Source organism: Sorex araneus, chromosome 8, assembly GCF_027595985.1.
Source record: "Sorex araneus isolate mSorAra2 chromosome 8, mSorAra2.pri, whole genome shotgun sequence".
NCBI classification, from domain to species: domain Eukaryota; kingdom Metazoa; phylum Chordata; class Mammalia; order Eulipotyphla; family Soricidae; genus Sorex; species Sorex araneus.
The window spans coordinates 40,806,126-40,828,673 of record NC_073309.1 but is presented as its reverse complement, the minus strand read 5'-3'; the positions used below and the strand labels follow the sequence as shown (position 1 = coordinate 40,828,673).

The window sequence follows — 22,548 nt, the reverse complement described above, 5'->3', positions numbered from 1 at the left end:
AGGCGCACGGCACGGCGCGGTGCGGGCGGGAGCGGCGGGGCGCACGCTGATTGGCCGCGAGCGCCTCGAGCCCCGCCCCCGCCAGCGGCCGTGTGCCCCGAGGGCGTGGCCTGGGGTTCCCGGCTAGGGGAGGTCACTGCCTGTCCTTGGGCGGAGAGGGGAGGTGACACCCGGCAGAAGAGGACAGAATGAGGGCCCTGCGGGTGAGGGCCCCCCATCCCGGGCGTTCTCGCCCCCCAATGAGAGCCCCTTTCCCTAAACCCCAGGGTCTGGGACCTTGGCGTGTGGCTTCAGGGCTCCCGCCGGGGCACAGCCAAGGGAGGAACCTCAATATGGTCCAAACCCGGGTTTTAACGTCCCTTCCTCCAGGCTCCCCTAACTCGCCGGGATCTAGACCCTAGGGATTTAACACCCCTTTCTCTTCCGGATTTCTTCGGCAGCCGGGGAGCCCCCTAAAAGGCCCCCTGCAGTCCCGACATGCCCAGGGCCTCTTCCCCAGTCCCGGAAACCTTCCCCTTAAATGCCACCTCTGGACTCCAGAGCTGCGGAGCACGAGGCCACCAAGGCCTGACCCAGCCTGACCCGGCCAGCCCCTCCAGTCCCTCCTTGGGGGCTCTACCCCAGCGATCCCCATTCCCCCGGCAATTCTGAACTTAAGAACTTGCCTTTCAGACATTCCTTAGAAAACAGGAAGGTCCTCAGGGCGGCGGAGCCTCAAGGAGGCCCCAGCCCCAACTCTCTTGCACCCGCTTGGGGGCACCCTGCAGACACCCCTCCACCCCCACCCCCAATTCCCCTTCCCAACCATCCACCTGCTCTCCCCAGATCTCCCAGGCACTGGTTCGTGGCTTCAGCAACAGCGCCCGAAACCGCTTCGAGAACAGAGTGGCAGAGAAACAGAAACTCTTCCAGGTAAAACAGGGCGAGCACCCCAGGTCACTGTGTCAGGAGCTGGGGGTGGGGGTGGGGAGGGAGCAGCGAGGTTCCCTCATTCTCTCAACCCACTCAACCTACGCCCCTCTACCTAGGAGGACAATGACCTCCCGGTGCACTTGAAAGGCGGGGGCGCCGACAGCCTCCTGTACCGACTGACCATGCTGCTGTGCACTGGGGGTGAGTACCTGCCCCGCTGCCTGAGTGCAAGAAGGGATGGTGTTGCCCTGGGCCGGGTCTAGGGAGGGGACCGGGGACCGGGTACTGGAGCTAGAGAAAGAGGGGCATATAGGGAAGGTGCCCCTCTAGGACTTGTGCTTTTACAGTATGGGGGCTACAGAGTAGAGTTGGGTGAAAGCTGTAGCCTGGGCTGAATCAGGATTGAGGATCCCCCACCCAGGATGCACTGTGGCACCGGAGCTGGTGACCTCGCTGGGGACTGACTGAGGTCAGGCTGAGGATTGGGGGGATTCTGCAGAGGGGCTTGAAAGGGAGCTGGGGTCTTACTGTGCACCCCCACTCTCCCTAGGTACCGCCTACTGCTTGTACTGCCTTGGCTGGGCTTCCTTCCCCCACAAGAAAGAATGAGAGCCAGGAGCCTGCAGGAGCCGAGGACAAAATGAGCCCGCGTGCAGGCCCCGCCCGGCATGGATGAGGCCCTGCATTCCACCCCCAGCACCCCAAAAATAAATAAATGTGCTGGCCCCTCAGGAACCCAGCCCACTCTGGCCTGTGTGCACGCACCCCCAGCCCACCTTTTGCCAGCTGCCCCTCAGGCTAGACCAGGCCTATGCCCAGGATGTTGCTGTCTTCTCCCAGAGAAGCGGGGATCCCCAAATGGCACCCTGGGCTGCCACTCAGGGGCTGGGGGCCTGGGGCTGGGTCCTCCAGTGGGACCGGGGTTGTATCCTGGGATGGCAAAGAATGTCATGATATGAGAGAGGAAGAGCAAGAGCAAGGCCGGCCTCACCCCAGGACTGAACCTGAGAGGGGCAGATGTGGCTCTGGGGGTGGGCATGGCACTGAACCCCCAACCCAGCCCAGCCCAGCCCAGCTCTGAAGCAGCAATCATTTAGACCCAGCTTCTCGAGGACCTGAGAAAACGAGTAAGAATAAACTCAACGGGGGTGGGGGGGTGGGGGAGGCTGGAGCAATAGCACAGCGGGTAGGGCGTTTGCCTTGCACGCGGCCGACCCAGGTTCGATTACCAGCATCCCATATGGTCCCCTGAGCACCGCCAAGGGTGATTCCTGAGTGCAGAGCCAGGAGTAACCCCTGTGCATCACCAGGTTTGATCCAAAAAGCAAAAAAAAAAAAAAAGAATAAGCTCAACGGGGACCCGGGAAAAGAAAATTGACTGAAAGGGCCGGGGAGACTATGCCAAAGGCTGGGGAATGTGCAAGGCCCAGGTCAGTCCCCACACACTCGGGTTCCCTGAACACTGCCTGGAGTGACTCCAGAGCAAACAACCAACAATACAACAAAATGGAGGGATGAGGGCAGTGGCTACTGGGCTGATCATAGCCTCTGCATGCAGGAGGGCCCAGGTCCAACCTCTGGACACATGATTCCCCCAAGCACCATTGGGAACAAGCCCCCAAGCAATCAGAGTAGCCCCTGAGCACCATCAGGTGCAGACTCCCAACAAAGGTAAAAAAAAAAAAAAAAAAAAAACACTAAGAAAACTGTCAAGGAACCGGAGATTGGCAGCTCCAGTTCTGGGGACAGAATCAAACAGACCATCCCTGCGCCAGATGGAGACGCTTCCCCAGAGCCACGCTACCTCTCAATTCTCCAAATAGGAGGCCTGGGGCTGGAGTGATACTACAGTAGGTAGGTGCTCACCTTGGACACAGCCAACGCAGCTCCATCCCCAGCATTCCGTATGTCCCCCGCAGCCCCCCAGGAGTAAGCCCTGACCACTGTCGAGTGTGGCCCCCAAACAAAAAGATCCCACCAAACAAACAAAAAAAACAGGCAGATCCCAGAAAGAGCAGCAACTGGGGTGCATTTATTTCCTCCTGCACCTGGAAGGCCGGAGCAGAATACAAAGGCACTGGGGCGCTGAGCTGCCTGGGTGGTGCCTGGGACTGGGTGTGCCAGCAGGTGTGGAGTGATCCGCCCAGAACCCACAGAAGGCAGGTAGGCCCGCGGGGTGTGGAAGCCACACAGGGCTGGGCTTGGCACAGGTGCACAGGAGGTTAAGGAAATGGGAGTGAGATGGAGGCATGGGGGTTGGGGTGACCCCTGGGTCCAGGCCTGTGTCTCAGGAGGCCAGAGGGTAATCTTGGGGCAGGGCTGGAGGTTGGAAAGGCCGGTGGATCTCAACAGGATCTAGGAAGACGTGGCCACAGACAGGATCAGCTCTGGGAGAGACTGGAAGGGTCCAAGGTGACTCCTACAGCAAGGTGACGCAGAGGCTGGGCTGGGGGGCCCCTCTCAGGAATACATGGTCAGCTGCAGCCACTGGGGAGAGGAAGGCACACAGTGAGGAGCAGGAAACCTGGGGATATCAGCCCGCAACTCTGCTCTCACCCAGGGCCACTGGGCCCACTGGACAGAGCCCTCACTCTGAACTGGTCCACAGGGCAGAGCGGAAGTGGCCCAGCTCTCCACTTGGGGCCCAGGCTGGCGTTTCTTACCTCCTGGATGTTCACCTGGATCTGGCCAGTGCCATCTTTGTCCAGAGATTTGAAGGCACCTGGAGGGGCAGGGAAGAGCTGAGGGTTAGAGTAAAAATAAGGTACAAATCTATGGGATGGGGGCTGGAGCAATAGCACAGCGGGTAGGGCATTTGCCTTGCATGCGGCCGACCCGGGTTCGATTCCTTGCATCCCATATGGTTCCCTGAGCACTGCCAGGGGTGATTCCTGAGTGCAGAGCCTGGAGTAACCCCTGTGCATCGCCAGATGTGACCCCAAAAAAGCAAAAAGAAAGAAAAAAGAAATCTATGGGATGATAATAGCACTTCCACACCCAGCAGTGCTCAGGGGTTATTCTCAACCCTGTGCTCCAGAGTGATCCCTGGTGGTGCCCGGGATATGCAGTGCCAGGGATTAACCAGGGTCAGCCACATGCAAACCCTCACCCCTATACCATCTCCCCCACCCCCAAAGCTAGCCCTTTGTTGAGTACTGACTCAGCACGAAGAGCTTCCCATAATGCTCTCACTGAACTTGATTCTGTGAGGCTAGTGTCATTTTGGCACAAGGCACAAAGCTACTGTGCCTCAAGTCACAGAGCAAGAGAGTGCAGGAACGGGCCCCAGGCTATGACTCACCTCAGTAAGGGCCTCAAGGCACCTCGCCCATCACCATGTACCCACACCCCAGCCTCAAAGGTCCACCCCAATCAGTTCTTCAGGCTCTCCCTGTCCCTGCAGTCTGGCCCCACCCCTGGCCAGAAATGCCATATAGGGTGTGCGTGTGTCTCCTATCAGCTAGGGCAAACAGGGCTGCAGCCTTAGCTTGCTCTTGTCCAGTTACGGCCTCATAGGCATTATTTGCACGCAGTATCCCAGATACTTCATGCACTGCAGTCACTACTAGGCCTTTTTGGTTCAGGGGAACCAGGGGCCCCTCCCAGTGGTACTCAGCCAACCAGGCTGACTTCAACAGCACTGAAGTGCCTGGCAGTGCTCAGGGACCCTAACCACTGTACTGTCCCCCCAGCTGTACTTGGCCCAGAAGTGTGGGCCTGACCATGAAGCGCTTGGCCTGGCAATGTGACGCTGGCAGGTCAAGCAGTGCTGGGGGTCAGCAGAGCCACCCAGGAGGTGCTGAGAGGCCCAGTCATGCAGTTCCAGGGATCAAGGCATGTGTTCTCTCCCTCCGCCCCTAACCACATTATTATATATTTTTTGGTTTGGGTCATACCCGGTGACACTCAGGGTTTACTCCCGGCTCTGTACTCAGGAATCACTCCTGGCCATGCCTGAGGGACCATACAAGGTGCCAGGGACTTAACCTGGGTCGGCCATGTGCAAGGCAAGTGCCCTACTGTCACACTATGGCTCCAGCCCCGTCCATCTGTTATTAACACGGTTCTCCCTGGGCTCTTGGGAATCAGCGCATCTCCTTAAAGCCAAACCCAATCGGGTCTCCCCCAGAACCTCCCATGGCTCTCCACTGCCCTCAGGAGTGCCCGAGTTCCCCTTCGCTTGGCACTCAGTGCCCTGCATACCCACTCTACCTGCTTCTCCTCCATGATCTCTTAAAGAGCCACGCTCTAATTCTGGCATCTCTGTTCCTGCGCTATAAAATGCAGCCTCCTCAGGGAGGTGGTAAGGATTTAACTCATTCATATTCCTAAGAACCTTTATGGTCCAGCTCCTGTTTTCCCCTCCCAGCCCTATTGTCTCTATCCCCATATTTTCAGTGATCTGAACTGAGTCTAAGAAAAATCATCAAAAGCACCTCTTCTTGGAGTTGGAGTTATGATAGTCCAGCTGGGAGGGTGTTTGCCTTGCACGCAGCTGACCTGGGTTCAATCCCTGGCATCCCAGATGGTCTCCCAAGCACCACCAGCAGTAATTCCTGAGTGCAGAGCCAGGAGTAACCCCTGAGCATTGCTGGGTGTGACCCAAAAAGCAAAAAAGATTAAAAAAAAAAAGCACCTCTTCTTCCTTTCTCCTGGCCTTTGCTCAGGCTGTTCCCATGATAACAGTCACCCTCACTCTCTCACTGAGCCAAAGCTCATCCCTCTGGTCGCAACTCACATGTGTCCTCTGCTTCAGCTCCCCCATCCCAGCAGGAGTCACTCTAAGTCATCAACTTGCCTCTCCTCCACTGAGCCCGAGGTATGGCAGGAACAGGGGCTGTTTTGGGTCATTGCTGTGCCTCACATGCCCACCTCATGGTCGGACTGAAAGACAAACCTAGTCAGACCCCTAGCTGGGAAAAGAGCTGAAAGAGACTCACGGAACATGGCATCCAGTCTGACGAGACAGCTGATGAAATTGTCAAAATCCATATTCCCTGCCTCATCTGAATAGCGGCGGATGATCATGTTGTAGAGATGCTCGTTCAGTTGGAACCCTAGAGGTTTAGACACTCGTGTGGGAGCTATGCAAGCCCCTGGCAACCCCAGCATTCCAGTGCAGACCTGCCAGGGGGTTGGGGGGGTGCTATCTCACTGGTCCCACCACCCACACACCGTGGCCCACCAGTCACACCTGCTGCCTGAAAGGCCCCTGGGAGTTCACTGCTGTTGATGGTCCCCGAACGGTCTACATCAAACTGTTTGTATATGGCCTGTGGGAAACAAGAGGTTGGGGGCTCCACTGAGCATCAGGAGAGAACATGGCCCCCCACGGCTTGGGTGTCCTCTGGCTAGCTTCAGAGGTCACCATATACCTGCCACTTTTTGATGTTGTTCCACAAATACTTGAATTCCTCGAAACCCAGCTTGCCCGTGGTGTCACTCTGAAGGGAGAAGGTTAAGGGCAGTTCTGCAGGAGGCAGCCTGAGAGTACAGTGGGCAGTGCTTTTGTCTTGCACACAGCCGGCATGGTTCAATCCCTGGGGCCCCATATCGTCCCCGAGTCCAGCCAGCCAGATATAAACCTGAGCACTGCTGGGTGTGGTTTCCCTTCCCCCCTCCAAAAAAAAAGAGAGAGAGAGAGAGAGAAAAGTATAGTTTTGTGTCTTCAGAACAACTGAACTAACTGGTGCTGATCAGTGTTAAGTTCCTCAGCATCATCATCAGTTTTCACTAATCCTTGAGACATCTACCCTGACACATTATCCCACTCAGAGAAGGGAAGAGATTGAGAGGGTGAGAGAGATAGTACAGCTGGTAGGGTGCTTGTCTCACACCCTATATGGGCCCCCAAACACACCAAGATTAAGCCTTGAGCATAGAGCTTGGAATAAACCTGGAGTACCACTGGGTACTCCCCAAAAATAAACAACAGACTGAACTGAAAAAAGACTGAGCTGAAAAATCTACCTAAATAAGATCATTGAAACAGCTAAAAGATAACTTACAACATGCTATACGCAATGCTAAACTTATACATGTAGTTCAAATAAGGTATTTTATTTTATTTTATTTTATTTATTTATTTTTGCTTTTTGGGTCACACCCAGAGATGCTCAGGGGTTACTCCTGGCTTTGCACTCAGGAATTACTCCTGGCAGTGCTTGGGGGACCATATGGGATGCCGGGGATCGAACCCGGGTCAGCCGCGTGCAAGGCAAACGCCCTACCCGCTGTGCTATCGCTCCGGCCCCTCAAATAAGGTATTTTAATTAACAGTCACTCTGATCAGTAAACTGAGGCATGATAGGCAGATTCAGATTGCTTAACCCTGTAAAACACACATATGTAATCATATGTCATTTACATCTGTATTGCCCAGTGTTGAGTATGTGTGTATACAAGATTATGGCCTGGTCCAGACAGATAATACATTAGGGCAGGTACATGCCTTGCACCCTGGTTCCATCCCTGGCACTACATATGGTCCTCTAAGCACCAAAAGGAGTGATTCCTGAGTACAGGACCAGGAACGAGCATTGAGCAGGGCCAGGTGTGGCCCCCAAACAAAACCCTGATAGCCCATGTGCATGTACACATTTATCCCTGAATATGTGCCTTTACATATTTTCGTGTGTGAGTATGCCTGAATACATGTACATTACATAGGGCAAACCTATGGAAACTATAAATCTGGGTTCTCCTTCCAAAAGACCAAATCCAAAAACTGTCACTTCTTTAGTCTTTTTGTTTTATGGACCACACCTGAAGGTGCTCAGAGGCCTCTATCAGCAGTGATTGGGGGACCAAGCGGTGCTCAGATTTTGAAACCAGCAAGCACTCCAGCCCACTGAGGCAGCTCCCGGCCCTTGCTCATTCATAGCTTCAGAGACTCTCAGTATCTGACCCTGTGGAGTGTAATAATGGCCGCTGTCAAGCAGGATGCTTGTGAGGGTGCAGTCAGTTCTTATAAATAAAGTGACAACAGCTGTGAGCACTGATATTTGTTACACATGCCCATAGGCAACCTCTGTGGGAATGAAAGCTTTCCACCTGGCTACTCCAACTACACTCCTACAAAAGCTTCCTCTGTGGGCAGAGCAACCTGGCACACTGGCAATCTAGGTTTGATCCCCAGCACACCAAAGGGTCCCCTGAGCCCCGCCAGAAGTGATCACTGAAGATAGAACTAGGAGTAGGCTCTGAGCACTGCTGATGTGGGCCAAAAAACCAAGAAAGGGAAGGAGGGAGGAAGGAAAGGAAAAGAAAAGGAGAAAAAAAATAGAAGAGAGAGAAGGGAGAAAGAGAGAAGAAAGAAAGAAAGAAAGAAAGAAAGAAAGAAAGAAAGAAAGAAAGAAAGAAAGAAAGAAAGAAAGAAAGAAAGAAAGAAAGAAAGAAGGAAGATGAGCAGTGGAAAGGGTGCTTGCCTCACATGCAGCCGACCAGGGTTCCATTCATGGCATCTGATATGGTCCCCTGAGCCCTGCCAGGAGTAATTTCTGAGTGCAGAGCCAGGAGTAACCCCTGGGTATTGCTAGGTGTGGATCCAAAAAAAAAAAACAAAAAAGGGGGAAAAAAGCAGCACCCTCTTCATCCGAGGCGTCCCTCACACTACATCAAGGATACATCCATCACGGCCACCATACTGCGACATGTGTCAATACCAAAACCATCAGTCTTCAGATCCGGATCTGCCGGAGACAGGTTGAAGGTCAGAGGTCAGAAATCACAATGACCCCCATCCCCCGTGCTGACCCTGGTCACTCACGGCGTGTCACGATCTTGTTGAGAATATTCATGAGTTCTGTGGCACTGACCTCCATGTCCTGCCGGGGAAAGGAGGCTGAATCAGGGGTGACATAAAGAAATCCAGGGGTACTGTGAAGGATGACTGGAACTTTGGGACTGCCAAGGCTGAGTGGGTGTGTGTGTGACTGTGTGCGGAAAAGGGTAATTCTGGGAAGGCAAGGAGGAATGGTTGAGGGGGGGGGTGTCCCAGGGTACTTACGTCTCCGGCCAGTTGGGCAAAAAGCCTCCGAAACTGTCGGACCTCCTCACTCTCATTGGCCTCAATGTTGGAGTAATGGGTGCGTGGGGGCTGCAGAGGGAGGAGATCTTTAAGCGGGCGCGGGGGGGGGGTGCACCAGCCTTAGGTAGGACAGTGAGAGAGAACTGGGGGCAACTGACTGCGATGTGGTCAGTGAGTGCGGGCCAGGTTAAGACTCGGCTACGTCAGAGGACTAGCCAGGGCGAGTCTTACCGAAAGGAACTGAGTAAGAGGGAGAGGTTTCCCCAAAGGGCCGAAGATGGTGCTGGAAAGTATCAGTGTGAAGGCGCTGGCTCCTTACCGGGGGCTCTGGATTGTACTGTGCAGCGGCCTCGCTAGAAGGAAAGAAGGAGGAGTTAGCACGAGGGGCGGGGCCTCCAACGGTCAGCGCCGGAGCCGACCCCCCACCCCACCTGCTCCCAACTTCCGCCTTCCTCCTTGGGCTCTGTCCTCACCTGGACCCAAAGCCCGCTCAGGTCGGGTACATGTACCAAATGGCAGATGCCTCACTAGACCCAAGCCCTTCTAGGGATCCCTTTGGAGCAGCTCTGCCAGCTCTCAGCCCCATTCTCCGCCAGGCCCTGCTGTCCCACCAACTCGCAGCGCCCCATAACCGAGTCTCCCCTACATCCCACTCCAGCTCCAGTGAAGCGCCCTTCCGGTGGAGGCGGCTCAGTGAGTGGCCAAGGCGATCATCTGGCTCCTCCCTCCACCAGATCATTCCGCTTTGAGGGGTTGGGGGCTGCAGCTAGAGATGCTTAAGGGTTGACTCCTGGCTCTGTATTCAGGGATCACTCCTGGAGGCATTGAGGGAGATCAAAGGTAGTGCTCGAACGGGGCTCGAACGGGGGTGAGCCAGGTTCAAGGAAAGCACCTCAGCGCCTGAACTCTCTCCAGCCCCTGATATTTTTTTTATTGTTCAGTCCCTCCAAGGGCCCAGGTCCTTAACCTATCTAGGACGGTCAGGTACCAGCTCTGCCCTTACTGACCCAGACTCCTAAAGCTCCATCCTCTGCATGTGCTTCTGCAGGGTACGCAGGCTGCACTCATCCCGGTGAGCCTCGCCTTCCCAAATCCACCAGGTCCAATCAGATCGCATGCCCTTCACGGTCAGACCTGGACCCCGTCAAATCCCATCCCTGAAACTGTGCCCGCTCAGGCCAGTCTCCTAGGCTAGGAAGACTCGGGGTGAGCCTATGAGTACCGCGTCCAGCCGCCCCCGAAGGCCCCGCCCACGCCCGAGTCCACGCCCATCTGGGCCACGCCTCCGCCTTACCTGATAGCGCTGATGACCCCGCCCAGGATACGCATGGCAGTGCCGCCGCCGCCGCCACCGCCGCCGCCTCCACCGCCACCACCACCGCCGCCGCCGCCGATCAGGCCTCCGATCACATTGCCCAGGCCCCCACCTCCCCCGCCGCCGCCCCCACCGCCCGCGGCCCCGCTGATCAGGCCTCCGAGCACATTGCCCAAGCCCCCGCCGCCGCCGCCGCCTCCACCGCCGCCGCCGCCGCCCTTCAGGAAGGAGTTAACCAGGAACATGGCTGGGACTCAAGATTCCTGAGTGGGGGGGAGAAGGGGGTCAGGTGGCCGCCTCGCCCGGCAGCCCACTCCTCCCCTCCATAGCTGGATTCCTGGACGTGGAGGAGTAATTTGAGTTTCCCCAGGAGGCGGGGATCCAAGCCCGGGATGGAGCCTGGAGGGGACAGTCCCCATAGGGTCTGGGCGTACGGCTGCAGAGTTGGAAGAATAGGGGCGGGGTGGGGGCCAGGGGGAATCAGGTGCGGAATCGCCGCCCGGCCTTAAGTGCCCCCATGGGGTTACAGAGGCTGGATCGAGTCCACGCACAGGTTCATTAAGGGCAGTGGTCTCAACGTGGAAAAACCCCAGTGGGTGCAAGGTATACTCGGACTTGTGTGGGCGTCCGATCCCGAGATCCAGAACTCCAGAACTGGACTCTGGGCGGGCCAGAGATGCGTTCCGGGATTCCGGGCCTGAACGCCCCAGCCGGGACGGGCGTGGGGGAACACAGAAGGGGGGCTCCGTGGCGGGGTAATAAAGTCACCCAGGCTCAGTGGACGTGGTTCTAAGCCCCAGGCCCGGGATAACAGTACCCCCGCATCATCTGAAGCTCCCCCCCGCCCCGGGGCAGAGTTTGTGAGATGGTTCCCAAACCCAGGGGTTCATTTTAGATTCCGAGACGGAGGGCGGAGTCCCGAGGGAGGGATAACGGGGCCGGACCGAGGTCTGGAGGGACGGAATCTCTCAGGCGGAGAGTTTAGGGTCCCGTCAGGTCAGGGGGCCGCCAGGGCCGGGTGCAGGGGGCGTCCCTACCGCTCGCTCTCCGGCTCACCTACGCGTCCGCGGGTCCGCCTGTCCGAGCTGCTCCGGGACCTCCGGCCGCGTCCCGTTCCGCAGGGCGGGGCCGTGACTCAGGAGCTGCGGGGCCTCCCGGCCGGGTCCGCGCGGTCCTAACGCCGGCACGGACACTGCGCCTGCGCGCCGGCCCGGGCTGCTCCGCCTTGCTGCATGTCAGCCTCTGGGGCTTCTAATTACGGACCTGGCTTAATAGTTCTGAGGTCATCTCACGGTGATTCAATTAAACAATAAATTAATTAAAAAATAATAAAATTAAAAGGCCGGAGTCGTAGTACAGTGGGTAGGGCGGTTGCCTTGCTTGCGTGTGGCTGACCCAGGCATCCTACATAGTCCCCCGAGCACTGCTAGGAATAATTTCCGAGTGCAGAACCAGGAGTAACTCCTGAACACCTCCGGGTGTGGCCCCAAAATAATTAAATAAAATTTAATGCAAAATTAAAATAGTTCTGAGGTCTCGCCCTCCTCCAGTTTGGGGGGCAGGGGGAGACCCCGGGGACAACAGTTCCCCTGTGATCTGGCAGTGGCCATGCCCTATGGTGCCTCGTAGTACAGTCGTGTGAAGTTTGGTCCATGACCGGTCTATGAAGCAGATTTTGGTCCGCTCCAAAAGGGACTCAGCTCTCTAGCCTCAATCGGTTGCCACTCTCGTTTCTGATCCCCAGTCTGGAGGCAAGAGTCTCTATCTGTAGCAGAGACTGAAGCCAGGGTAGATTTCCAGGGATCCTGCAAGTTCCCTATGAAGGTCAAACAGGATAGGACTTCACCCCCAAAGGGCTCTCTCGGCTCTGCATTCCTTTACCCGCTGAGTCAGAGTCTCACGGACTTTTCCTGCATTGGCTCTAATGCCTCTTTGTCTTGCTGTCTCCCAAAGGGCTAGGGCTTAGGGAGAGTACTCGGGCATGGCTGGCATCTGAGACTAGATCTGTCTGGAGTCGGCGAGTCAGGAAGGCAGAAGCAGGAGAAACTGAAATCACCTTTAATTTTTTTTTCTTTTTGGGTCACACCCTGTCGATGCACAGGGGTTACTCCTGGCTCTGTACACTCAGGAATTACTGCTGGAGGTGCTCAGGGGTCCATATAGGATGCTGTGAGTCGGTTGCATGCAAGGCAAACTCCCTACCCGCTGTGCTATCGCTCCAGCCCCTGAAATCACCTTTAGAGGCTTCTAAAATTTGCTTTTTGGTTCCATCCTCAGCCCTGCACCCTCCGGATACCAGAGATCTGGCAGAGGGCACTAAGTGTGGCTCCCTGGCCCTACACCTCTGCCTTCAAGGTTGGCTGCCTTGGGGTCAGAATCCTGGCTTATCCCTGAAGCATCATGGCTTGGCAAAACAGTGACTTGAAATCTCTGGGCAATGACTTACCAATCTGGAGAAAAACCTCTGGGTTCCCAGGTTCCCCTCACCAGGTCCCTGTCAGAATTAACTGACAGCCAGGATGCTTGGGACACAGCGCTGGGCTGGGCAGGAGTGAGGCATGTGATACCTGCAGAGCTCCACTGCCCCCACCAGAATGCTGCTGCCAAGGCCCGTGTGCCCCAGCTGCCTTGTGTGTGCAACAAGAGGAGGAGCAGAATGAACTGATAAAAACATTACATTGTCAGTGTCATCTTGTGTCTGTCCACAGCTGTTTGCCCAGGGAGTCCTTGGGCGCTTGAATCTGCCTCATCAGATACTGATAAAATAACTTCCAAGTATCAGAAAGATAGTATGGGCGTTAAAGCACGGGTTGTGCCTGCAGCAACTCCTGTTTTGATCCCTGGCACCACAGAGGGTCCACTGAACATCACCAGGAATTCCCCCTGAGCATAGAGCCAGGAGTAAGCCCTGAGCACCACCAGGAGTGATCCCTGAGCACAGTTGGGTGTGGCTCAAAAACGAAACCTCCAAGCCCTCTTCTAAATACTGTATGTGTATCTTCTCATCCGTCCTTGTAACAGCCCAATGGGATCGGCGATGAGCAGTTCCTCCACTTTACGAAACTGTCCCTGGGGTAAACTCCCTAGCCTTAGCCACCACCCTCCCGTGGATTCCTCCATACTCCGGGAGATTAGCCTAGATAAAACCACAGTCTCTGCTTCCAGCGAGCTTGCTGGGGCCCGGCCAAGGCATCTGGTACACAGCCTTGTCTATGAGATAGGAACTTACGGGTCAGAAAGGAGACTTTGAAGGCAGGGCAACTTGCCTGGGGTCACAGAGGGTGGCAGGACCAGATCTAACCCAGGCATGGCTGGTGCCCAAACTTCAGCTGATGACGCATCTGGATTTCCTCTCACCACACCCCTTCCTGCCAGGCTGAGCAATTTTTGTGCTCCATCCCCTCCGGAGATCACTTGTTCTCAGACATTTGCTTAGGCTCTGCCTTATACCCGGAACATCCCCACCTGCTCTTCCTCCTCTCTCTCTCTCTCTCTCTCTCTCTCTCTCTCTCTCTCTCTCTCTCTCTCTCTCTCTCTCTCTCTCTTTTTTGTGTGTGTGGCTGTTCAGGCTTTGGGTGTCAGGTCAGGAGGAACTTCTTCCAGGAAGCCTTCTCTGTCTTCACCCACACTAAGACTAGATGAGGGGCCAGAGTGATCGTACAGTGTGGAGGACATTTGCCTTTCATACGGCCAACCCTGGTTCGGTCCCTGGCATCCCATATGGTCCTCTGAGCACTGCCAGGAGTGATTCCTGAGTGCAGAGCCAGAAGTAACTCCTGGGCATTGCTGGGTGTGACACAAAAAGCACACACACACACACACAAAGACTAGATGAGGCAGGTGCTCGTGTTTGTGTTTTCCAGCTGTCACTGCCATTTGTACTTAATGGTATCTAGGGCTGTCTCCCTGACCTCTTATTTTATTTTATATTTTTTTATTTTTTGCTTTTTGGGTCACACCTGGCGATGCACAGGGGTTACTCCTGGTTCTACACTCAGGAATTACTCCTGGCGGTGCTCGGGGGACCATATGGGATGCTTGGATTCGAACTCGGGTCGGCTGCGTGCAAGGCAAACGCCCTACCTGCTATGCTATCACTCCAGCCCCTCCCTGACCTCTTTTTTTTTTTTTTTTTTTTTGCTTTTTGGGTCACACCTGGCGATGCACAGGGGTTACTCCTGGTTCTACACTCAGGAATTACTCCTGGCGGTGCTCGGGGGACCATATGGGATGCTTGGATTCGAACTCGGGTCGGCTGCGTGCAAGGCAAACGCCCTACCTGCTATGCTATCACTCCAGCCCCTCCCTGACCTCTTTTTTTTTTTTTTTTTGCTTTTTTGGGTCACACCCAGCGATGCACAGGGGTCACTCCTGGCTCATGCACTCAGGAATTACTCCTGGCGGTGCTCGGGGGACCATATGGGATGCTGGGATTCGAACCCGGGTCGGCCGCGTGCAAGGCAAACGCCCTACCCGCTGTGCTATCACTCCAGCCCCTCCCTGACCTCTTAAACCTGGACAGCTCCAAGCCTTAAACCTTGGTTCTGCTCTCAGTTCCACTCATATCAATCAAGTACCCACCCCTAGGAGATGACTTTTGGGTATTTGTCTCAGGCTGTTTTTGTTGCCACAGCATAATCTGGCCCCTTCCCATTGATGCAAGTGCAAGTATCAGTTGTTTTTCTTGCCACAAGGAAAGCAGAGAGTTGGCATGATTCATCTGAGATCCTACAGCAAGGACAAGGGTCAAATTTGAACCCACAGGGGCGAGAGTGCTAGTGCAGTAGGTAAGGTGCTGCCTTGCATGCAGCTGACCAAGGTTTGATCCCTGGAACACCAGATCCCAAGTCAACCAGGAGTGATCCCGAGCACAGAGCCAGGAGTAAACTCTGAGCATTGCCAGATGTGCCTTCCTTCCCTCCCCCCCCCCACAAAAAAAAATTGAACACATAGTACAACAGGTAAAGTGCTTGCATGTAGCTGACCTGGATTTAATTCCTGGTACTCCATTGGTCCCCTGAGTCTGACAAGAGTGATCCATGAGCACAGTGTAAGGAGGGAGCCTTGAGCACAGCCAGTGTGGTGTGAAAGAAAAAAGTCTGAACCCAAGAAGGCTGACTTTGTTTTATCTTTTCCTTTTTTGCCAGTAACTTACACTTTTCATCCTTCCAATTTGCTGCCTCAACAATGTTTATGATGCCAATAATTACTAAACCGAAGCCAGTCACAGCTACCTTAGCTAAGGCCCCGAGGCTGTGCTGGGTCCCTGCCAGGCCACTGCTTTGCATGCAGGCGCTCCCAGCCTTGCAGGAGGTAGGTAGAAGTTCTGAGGTGGACTCACCTGCCCTGCCCCAGAGCATGGCAGAACCAGGTCTACAGCTCTTTGTGGATGGTATGAAATAGTTATGTGATGACTAATTTGGACAATTGTCCTTCACTGCCTTCCAACAGTGAATCAGAGTTTGCCAAAGAAACAGCCAGTAGGACAGAGGGAGTGAAAGAAAGAGACTCATTATGGGGAGCGGCCCATGCAATTATGTTCTGTTGGAGTGGGGACTCACCTGGCAGTGTTTGGGGGCTACAGGTAGCCCCAGTAATGAGATCCCTCAGGCAAGGCCTGTGCTCCAACCCCCTGAGCCATCTCCTCAGCCCCCAGAAACTTTTAACCCATGACTCTCATAACAGCTCTCAGTCTGTTGGATCATGCCTGTCTCCTGCAGCGACATGAGACCCTATAATGGCTACTGGGAACCTCTTGTCCCTAGCCCACGGTCAGATGGGAGCAGAATCCTGATCTACATTATCAAATACATTTTTGGTTTTGGTTTTGTTTTGGGGTCACACCTGGCAATGCTCAGGGGTTACTTCCTGGCTCTGTACTCAGGAATTACTCCTGGAGGTGCTCAGGGGACCATCTGGATGCCCGGGATCAAACCTGGGTCAGCCACATGCAAGGCAGAAGCCCTAGCTGCTGTACTATAGCTCCGGCCCCTCAAATACTCTTATTTATAAAATATTTGGTTCTTTTGGCCGTACCTGGCAGTGCTCAGGGTTTTATTTTTCTCCTGGATCTGCACTCAGGGATCATTCCTGGTGAACTTGAACCCAGGTCCATGTGCAAGGCAAGCATGTACTGTACTCTCTCCACCCCCTTCCTCAAATACTCTTAGCTTCTAACTTCATTCCACCCTCAGCCTCTGGAGGTTACTGACTGCTGTGGCTGCTATAAGGGAACAAAGCTCTGAGTTTGTGAGTGCATGGCTGCATCACCCATGCTTTCCCAACCTTTTCCATCCCTCATGGTCCTGGACCCTTCTCCCCTTGTCAACGAGTTGTCTGCCTCCCATCTCCTGCCAAAATTGGTACTTAAATCTGGTCTCACAGAGTCTTTTGGCCTCCCCTGTCCCCAGCCTGAGCATCCTGATAGCTGCATAGTTAATATAGCAATCCTGTACAGGTGTCCAGAGTAATAGTGCAGTGGGTAGGGTGCTCGCTTTGCATACAGTCTGTAGGGATTCAATGCCTAAAACTATGGCATTAAATGCCTCCAACTATTCCAGTGTCACCTGGTGGAACTCAGAGGACCATATGCAAGAGATCCCCAAGCACAGAGAAATAAGCCCTGAGAACCACCATGTGTGGCCCCAAAACCAAAAATATAACTAACAGGAGCCAGAACAATAGTATGGCAGGTAGAGCATTTGCCTTGCATGCAGCAGACCTAGGTTTGATTCCTTGGTCTCCTGAGCACTGCCAGGAGTTAATTCTTGAGAGCAGAGTCAGGAGTAAGCCCTGAGCATCACCAGGTGTGGAACAAAAGAAAAAAAAACTAACACTTTTTTTTTCTTTTTGGGTCACACCCGGCGATGCTCAGGGGTTACTCCTGGCTCTGCAGTCTGGAAGTACTTTTGGTGGTGCTTGGGGGACCATATGGGACCTTGCACACGGTTGACCCAGGGATTGAACCCGGGTCAGCCGTGTGCAAGGCAAACTCCCTACCCGCTGTACTATCGGCCCCACAAACAAAATTTTTGACAAAGGAGATTGGAGAGATCATATAGAGGTTAAGGCACTTGCTTTGCATCCCACCGACCTGGTTTAATCCCCAGCATCACCTGGGGCCACTTCCTGAGCACAAAGCCAGAAACAGCCCTTGAGCACTGCAGGATATAGCTCCCCAAAAAATCTGAAACAAAAATTTTGGCACAGGGCCATGAGGGTAGATCAAAGGAGTATGAGATCCCAAATATGATACTTGGCAGTATATGTCCCCACACCCAGCACCAAAGGGTATGTCCCTAGTGACCACCCCACCCCCCCAGTACTGCCAGGAGGCAGTAGCATTGTACCAGACACCGGGCCTTTCCAAAGACTAAGGATGACCAGGAGTCACGAGCCCTGAAGTCAATCTTCCTGGAAGAGACTAGAAATATACCACTGCCCAGGTTGGAGCAGGGAGTTGTTGGTACAGTGGGGAGGGCATTTGCCTTGCTCGTGGCTGACCGGGATTCGATTACTGGCATCCCATATGGTCCCCTGAGCCTGCCAGGAGTAATTTCCTCAGCACAGAACCAGGAGTTACTCCTGAGCAGTGCCAGATGTGCCCCCAAAAAATAATAAATTAATTTTAAAAAATACATACAGAGTATGAGAAATATTGTCTGCCATGGAGGCAGGGGGAGGGTGGGAAAGGGAAGTATACCAGGGATATTGGTGGTGGGGAATGTGCACTGGTGGAGGGATGGGTGTTTGATCATTGTGAGATTGTAACCCAAACATGAAAGCTTGTAACTATCTCATGGTGATTCAATAAAATTAAAAATAAAAAAAAAATACATCATTCATTGCCCAGCAAGTGTATTTCTGTGACGTTAGACCTAAATCTTTGCTAGTCTTAAAGTCTAGCAGTTTGCAGAACATCCAGGACTTAGAAGAACACAATAAAGTATATCCAAGCCAGGGTAGGAAATCTCACACAAATACTTTGGGAGGGAAAAGGAGGGGTCAGGGATGTGGCTGAGCCAGGCCCTGGGTTCCATCCCCTACCACCACATAAACCCCCACCCAGCACCACCAGAAGTGGTCCTGGCCCAAGCACTCTGGGTTTTCCTCTCCCTAATTTTTTTTCCCTATTTTTTTTTAAGTTTAAGAGAAGAAATTAATTAATGCAGAAGGGGAAAGGTATATTCCTCTTTAAGAAGGAAGAAGCCGTGGGCCTGAGCAGATAAGGCACTTGCAGTGCACGTGGTCGACAGGGTTCATCCCTTGTACCATACAGGATCACCCCGAAATCTGCCAGGAGTGATTCCTGAACGCTGAGCCAGGAGGAAGCTCTGAGCGTTGCCGGGTGTGGCTCAAAACCGGGGTGGGCGGAAAAAAGGGAAGAAAGAAAAGAACAAAGCGCCCAAAGAAACCAACCAGAAGCCGCGCGGAGGGGATTTGGAGTGGTCGTGGCCAGCTGCGGAGGGAAAGCCGCCCACTGCGCTAACGGGTGCCGCGGGTCCATCCGGTCTGCGGCGGCCACAACGTTACTTTCATCCTGGCGAACCCTCCAGGACGCGTCTGACTAGGCCGGGCTCCGCGGCCCCTCCACCGGGTTGCACAATTCTCCGCGGCCGGGCAAGGTGAAGCGGAGGTTGCCGCCCGGGTTTCTGGGAGATGGAGTTCACGGGCCGAGCAGGAGCCACCGCCCGCGCGCGGGGGACAACACGCCCGGTAACGAGCCCCGCGCTGCGCAGGAAGCGGTGGGCTGCTGCCCCCGCGTGGCGGCTGAGCGTTAGAGCCCGTTTCTGGGACGGTGTGGACGCTAGGGGGCTGAAGCTGGCAAGGTGCGGGTGCCTGTCCTGGGAACTGAGAGTCCTATAGGACAGGGGTGACCTAGAGTATTTTTTTTTCTTTTTATCTCCCTCCCCCTTTTGGGGCGCGGGGTTTGGCTTGGGACCACAGCTGGCAGTACTCAGGGGTTACTCCTGGCTCTGTGCTCAGGGATCACTCTTGGTGGAGCTCAGGTGATCATATGGGGTGCCAGGGATCCAACCCAGGTCCACTGTACATGCCTGGACAAATGCCCTACCTGCGGGACTACATTTCCGCCTGTTTTTCATGCGCTGCTGGGTTAGAACCGGGTCTCTAGCATGTAAAGTATGTGCTCACTGAGCGGGTTGAACTGTATCTCTGGACCTCAAGCTATCCCAGATTTGTCAGGAAAGATGAGGATGGGAGAGAAAAGGATTAAGAAATGGGGGTGGGTGGAGGGGTGGGTCAGAGCAATAGTACAGCTAGGTTGCTTGCCTTACACATGGCCGACCCAGGTTCAATCCCCAGCATCCCATATGGTCAACCTACCACCACCAGAAGTAACCCCCAAGCACGCAGGGTGTGGCCCCAAAAAATAAAACTCGAAACAAAAAACTGGTGCAAGACCTATACTTTGAGGGGCCAGTACAGTGTTGTTGCATATGCTCTAAGCTATATATATATTGCTTTTTGGGTCACACCCAGCGATGCTCAGGGGTTACTCCTGGCTTTGCACTCAGGAATTACTCCTGGCGGTGCTTGGGGGACCATATGGGATGCCGGGGATCGAACCCGGGTCGGCCGCGTGCAAGGCAAACGCCCTATCCGCTGTGCTATCGCTCCGGCCCCTGCTCTAAGCTATATTTACTAAGTATTTATCTACTACCTGGCACTGATACAAGCGCTTGTAATTAGCTCAACTGATGTATATCAGTTGTTGGCTTCTATTAGTGGCCCAATTTATGGAATGAGGCTCTAACCCAGAAACTCAGAATACTTAGTTACCCAGATGGTGAGTGTCAGAGCTGGATTTGATATATCTCTCCCCTTTTGGGGTTTCTGTTTTGGACCACTTCTGGCAGTGCTCTAGGGTTGCTCTTGGCAGTGCTGGGGGACCCTGTGGTGCTGGATCAAACCAGGGGAAGCCAGACCGCCTGAGCAAGCTCCCAGACCTCTTCACACTCAGTCTACTGAACCACCCAAAAGTTGAAACAGGAGCCAGCTTGAGTGTGTTTTTGGCTCACCTCCAGGTCAAATGTCGCATGGAGTATGAATCTGTATTAGGAGTAGAAATCAAGTTCCAGCCTACAAAGGCTCATCTTCTTTTTATTCAGAGTCCCCTTATCCCAGCACCACCTGGCATACTTCATTTTTGTCCTCCCCTCCCTGCCAGCAATATTATTCCTAAAGAAATGCCAGGCTTGCGGCTGCAGTGCTAGTAGAGGGTAGGGTGCTTGCCTGGCCTGTGGCTGCCCTGGGCTCCATACCTAGCTCCTATATTGGTTCCCACTGCCTTGCCAGCAGTGATCCCTGAGTGCAGAGTCAGAAATGAGCCCTGAGCACTGCCAGGTGTGGCTGTACAAAAAAAGATTAAAAAAAAGTCTGGTTTTGGCCACTGTCAATGCTTAGGGGTTACTCCTGACTCTGCACTCAGGAATCACATCTGTGGTGCTCAGGGGATTGAGCCCAGGTCTGCTGCATGCAAGGCAGGTGCCTTACCCACTGTACTATCATTTTGGTTCCTTCCTTTTCTTCCTCCCCTCCCCAGCCCCATTATATCCAGCAGTACTCAGGGCTTACTCTTGGCTTTGTGCTCAGGGATCACTCTTAATTGGGGTTAATTATGGGGAGGTACAGAGCACTGAGGATCAAATCTGGGTCAGCAAGGAAACTACCCACCCTTTCTGGCCCCTCAGGTTTTTTTTTTTTTTTTTTTTTTTGCTTTTTGGGTCACACTCAGCGATGCTCAGGGCTAACTCCTGGCTTTGCACTCAGGAATTACTCCTGGCAGTGCTTGGGGGGACCATATGGGATGCCAGGGATCGAACCCGGGTCGGCCGCGTGCAAGGCAAACGCCCTACCCGCTGTGCTATCACTCCGGCCCCTGGCCCCTCAGTTTTAATTGTGTCTTGGGGAACAAATAGTGCTCAGGGCTGACTCCTGGCCCTGCACTTAGGGGTTATTCCTGGCAGTGTTCAGGGAACTATATTGGGGAATCAAACTTGGCTGAATGTAAGGTGAGCACCTTACCTACGGAACTATCTGGTCCTGAGATGTTACTGATAAGATCTTCAGCCACAGGGACCATGATACTGACCCCCAATGTCTCTTCTCCCCAGCTTCAGCCCAGGAATTTCTGATATCTGGCTAGGAACATGGCTACTCAGAATTAAAACTATATTTCCCAGCCTCGTGTGTAACTACCATGGCTGTGAGACAGAATTCTGGCAAATGAAATAGCCAGAACTCAAAAGCAACATTCTCTTCAAAAGCACCATTCTCTTTCCCCTTCCTGTTGCCTGAAACAATTGAGGTGCGAATTAGGAGAGGGAAAAGCAACAAGATAAAATGAGTTGGAGGAGCCAGAGAAATAGTACAGTGGGCAGGGCACTTGCCTTGCATGCATCTGACCCAGGTTTGATCCCTGTCACCCCCTAAGGTCTCACAAGCACTGCCAGGCATGATCCCTGAGCACTAACAGGGCTTTACCTGGCAGAGCCAGGAATAAGTCCTGAGCACTGCTGAGTATAAGCCCCCCTAAATAAAATGAGCACTGTCGTCCCACTGTTCATCAATTTGCTCAAGCCAGTACCAGTAATGTCTCCATTGTGAGACTTGCTGTTACAATTTTTTTTTTCTTTTGCTTTTTGGGTCACACCCAGCGATGCTCAGGAGTTACTCCTGGCTCTGCACTCAGGAATTACTTCTGGCGGTGCCTGGGGAACCATATGGGGTGCCAGGGATCAAACCCGGGTCGGCCACGTGCAAGGCAAATGCCCTACCCGCTGTGCTATCGCTCCGGCCCGTGTTGTTACAATTTTTGGCACATCACATACACCACGGGTAGCTTGCCAGGCTCTGCTGTGTGGGTGAGATACTCTCGGTAGCTTGCCAGACTCTCCAAGAGGGACAGAGGAATCGAACCCGGGTTGGCTGCGTGCAAGGCAAATGCCCTACTCGCTGTGCCTAAAATAAAATAATAATAAAATAATAAAATAAAAATAAAATGAGGTGGAGACAGATCTCTGACATAGGGGTCCATCTATTAAGTATTGGTGATTACACGAGAGACAAGGAAACTTCCATCTTCTTTAAGTCACATCACTCTGCCCTTCACTGTTGGAGCCACAGGTCACTATATGAATGAATCAATTTCAAAGAACAGTCTGAGTCTCCTGGTCCTGCGGCACCCAGCCGGCCACAAAGCTGGGCCTGGCAAACATCTCCTGTGCCCTGCCCTTGCCTTCCCACCTCAACTCCCTACTCAGAGTCTCCA

The 22,548-nt window shown here is 53.8% G+C and overlaps 2 protein-coding genes across 4 annotated transcripts; one reads left to right on the top strand and one right to left on the bottom strand.

Moving 5' to 3' along the window:
- The first annotated feature begins 55 nt into the window (after window positions 1–55).
- LOC101541919 (cytochrome c oxidase subunit 7A1, mitochondrial) lies at window positions 56–1,647 on the top strand. Its single transcript, XM_004601027.2, has 4 exons — window positions 56–203; window positions 826–912; window positions 1,029–1,113; window positions 1,463–1,647. Exons 1-4 carry the CDS (start codon window positions 189–191, stop codon window positions 1,519–1,521), a joined length of 246 nt encoding a protein of 81 aa, XP_004601084.1. The 5' UTR covers window positions 56–188; the 3' UTR covers window positions 1,522–1,647.
- Window positions 1,648–2,917: 1,270 nt separating this feature from the next.
- Window positions 2,918–11,461, bottom strand: CAPNS1 (calpain small subunit 1). 3 transcript variants are annotated; one of them, XM_004600723.2, is made up of 11 exons: window positions 11,313–11,458; window positions 10,236–10,519; window positions 9,261–9,294; window positions 8,921–9,010; window positions 8,681–8,738; window positions 8,539–8,603; window positions 6,288–6,356; window positions 6,107–6,185; window positions 5,853–5,969; window positions 3,576–3,634; window positions 2,918–3,399 (listed from the first exon to the last, which is right to left on the bottom strand). In XM_004600723.2, the coding sequence occupies exons 2-11, from the start codon at window positions 10,499–10,501 to the stop codon at window positions 3,373–3,375; spliced, it is 864 nt and encodes a 287-aa protein (XP_004600780.2). In that variant the 5' UTR covers window positions 10,502–10,519; window positions 11,313–11,458; the 3' UTR covers window positions 2,918–3,372. The 3 variants fall into 3 exon arrangements, with proteins under 3 accessions (XP_004600780.2, XP_055002080.1, XP_055002081.1); XM_055146105.1 differs by lacking the exon at window positions 2,918–3,399 and having other exon boundaries at window positions 3,450–3,634; window positions 11,313–11,461; XM_055146106.1 differs by lacking the exon at window positions 2,918–3,399 and having other exon boundaries at window positions 3,450–3,634; window positions 11,294–11,413.
- Between the last annotated feature and the right edge of the window lie 11,087 nt (window positions 11,462–22,548).

Bases quoted from the DNA above. Each gene is read 5' to 3' on its own strand.
- LOC101541919 (XM_004601027.2), top strand. The intron at 913-1,028 runs GTAAAACAGGGC...CCCTCTACCTAG, and splicing joins AGAAACAGAAACTCTTCCAG to GAGGACAATGACCTCCCGGT. The intron at 1,114-1,462 runs GTGAGTACCTGC...CACTCTCCCTAG, and splicing joins CATGCTGCTGTGCACTGGGG to GTACCGCCTACTGCTTGTAC.
- CAPNS1 (XM_055146105.1), bottom strand. From the start codon at position 10,501: ATGTTCCTGGTTAACTCCTTCCTGAAGGGCGGCGGCGGCGGCGGTGGA. The intron at 8,739-8,920 runs GTAAGTACCCTG...TTTCCCCGGCAG, and splicing joins TTGCCCAACTGGCCGGAGAC to GACATGGAGGTCAGTGCCAC. The intron at 5,970-6,106 runs GTGTGACTGGTG...CTAAACCTCTAG, and splicing joins AGGGGCCTTTCAGGCAGCAG to GGTTCCAACTGAACGAGCAT.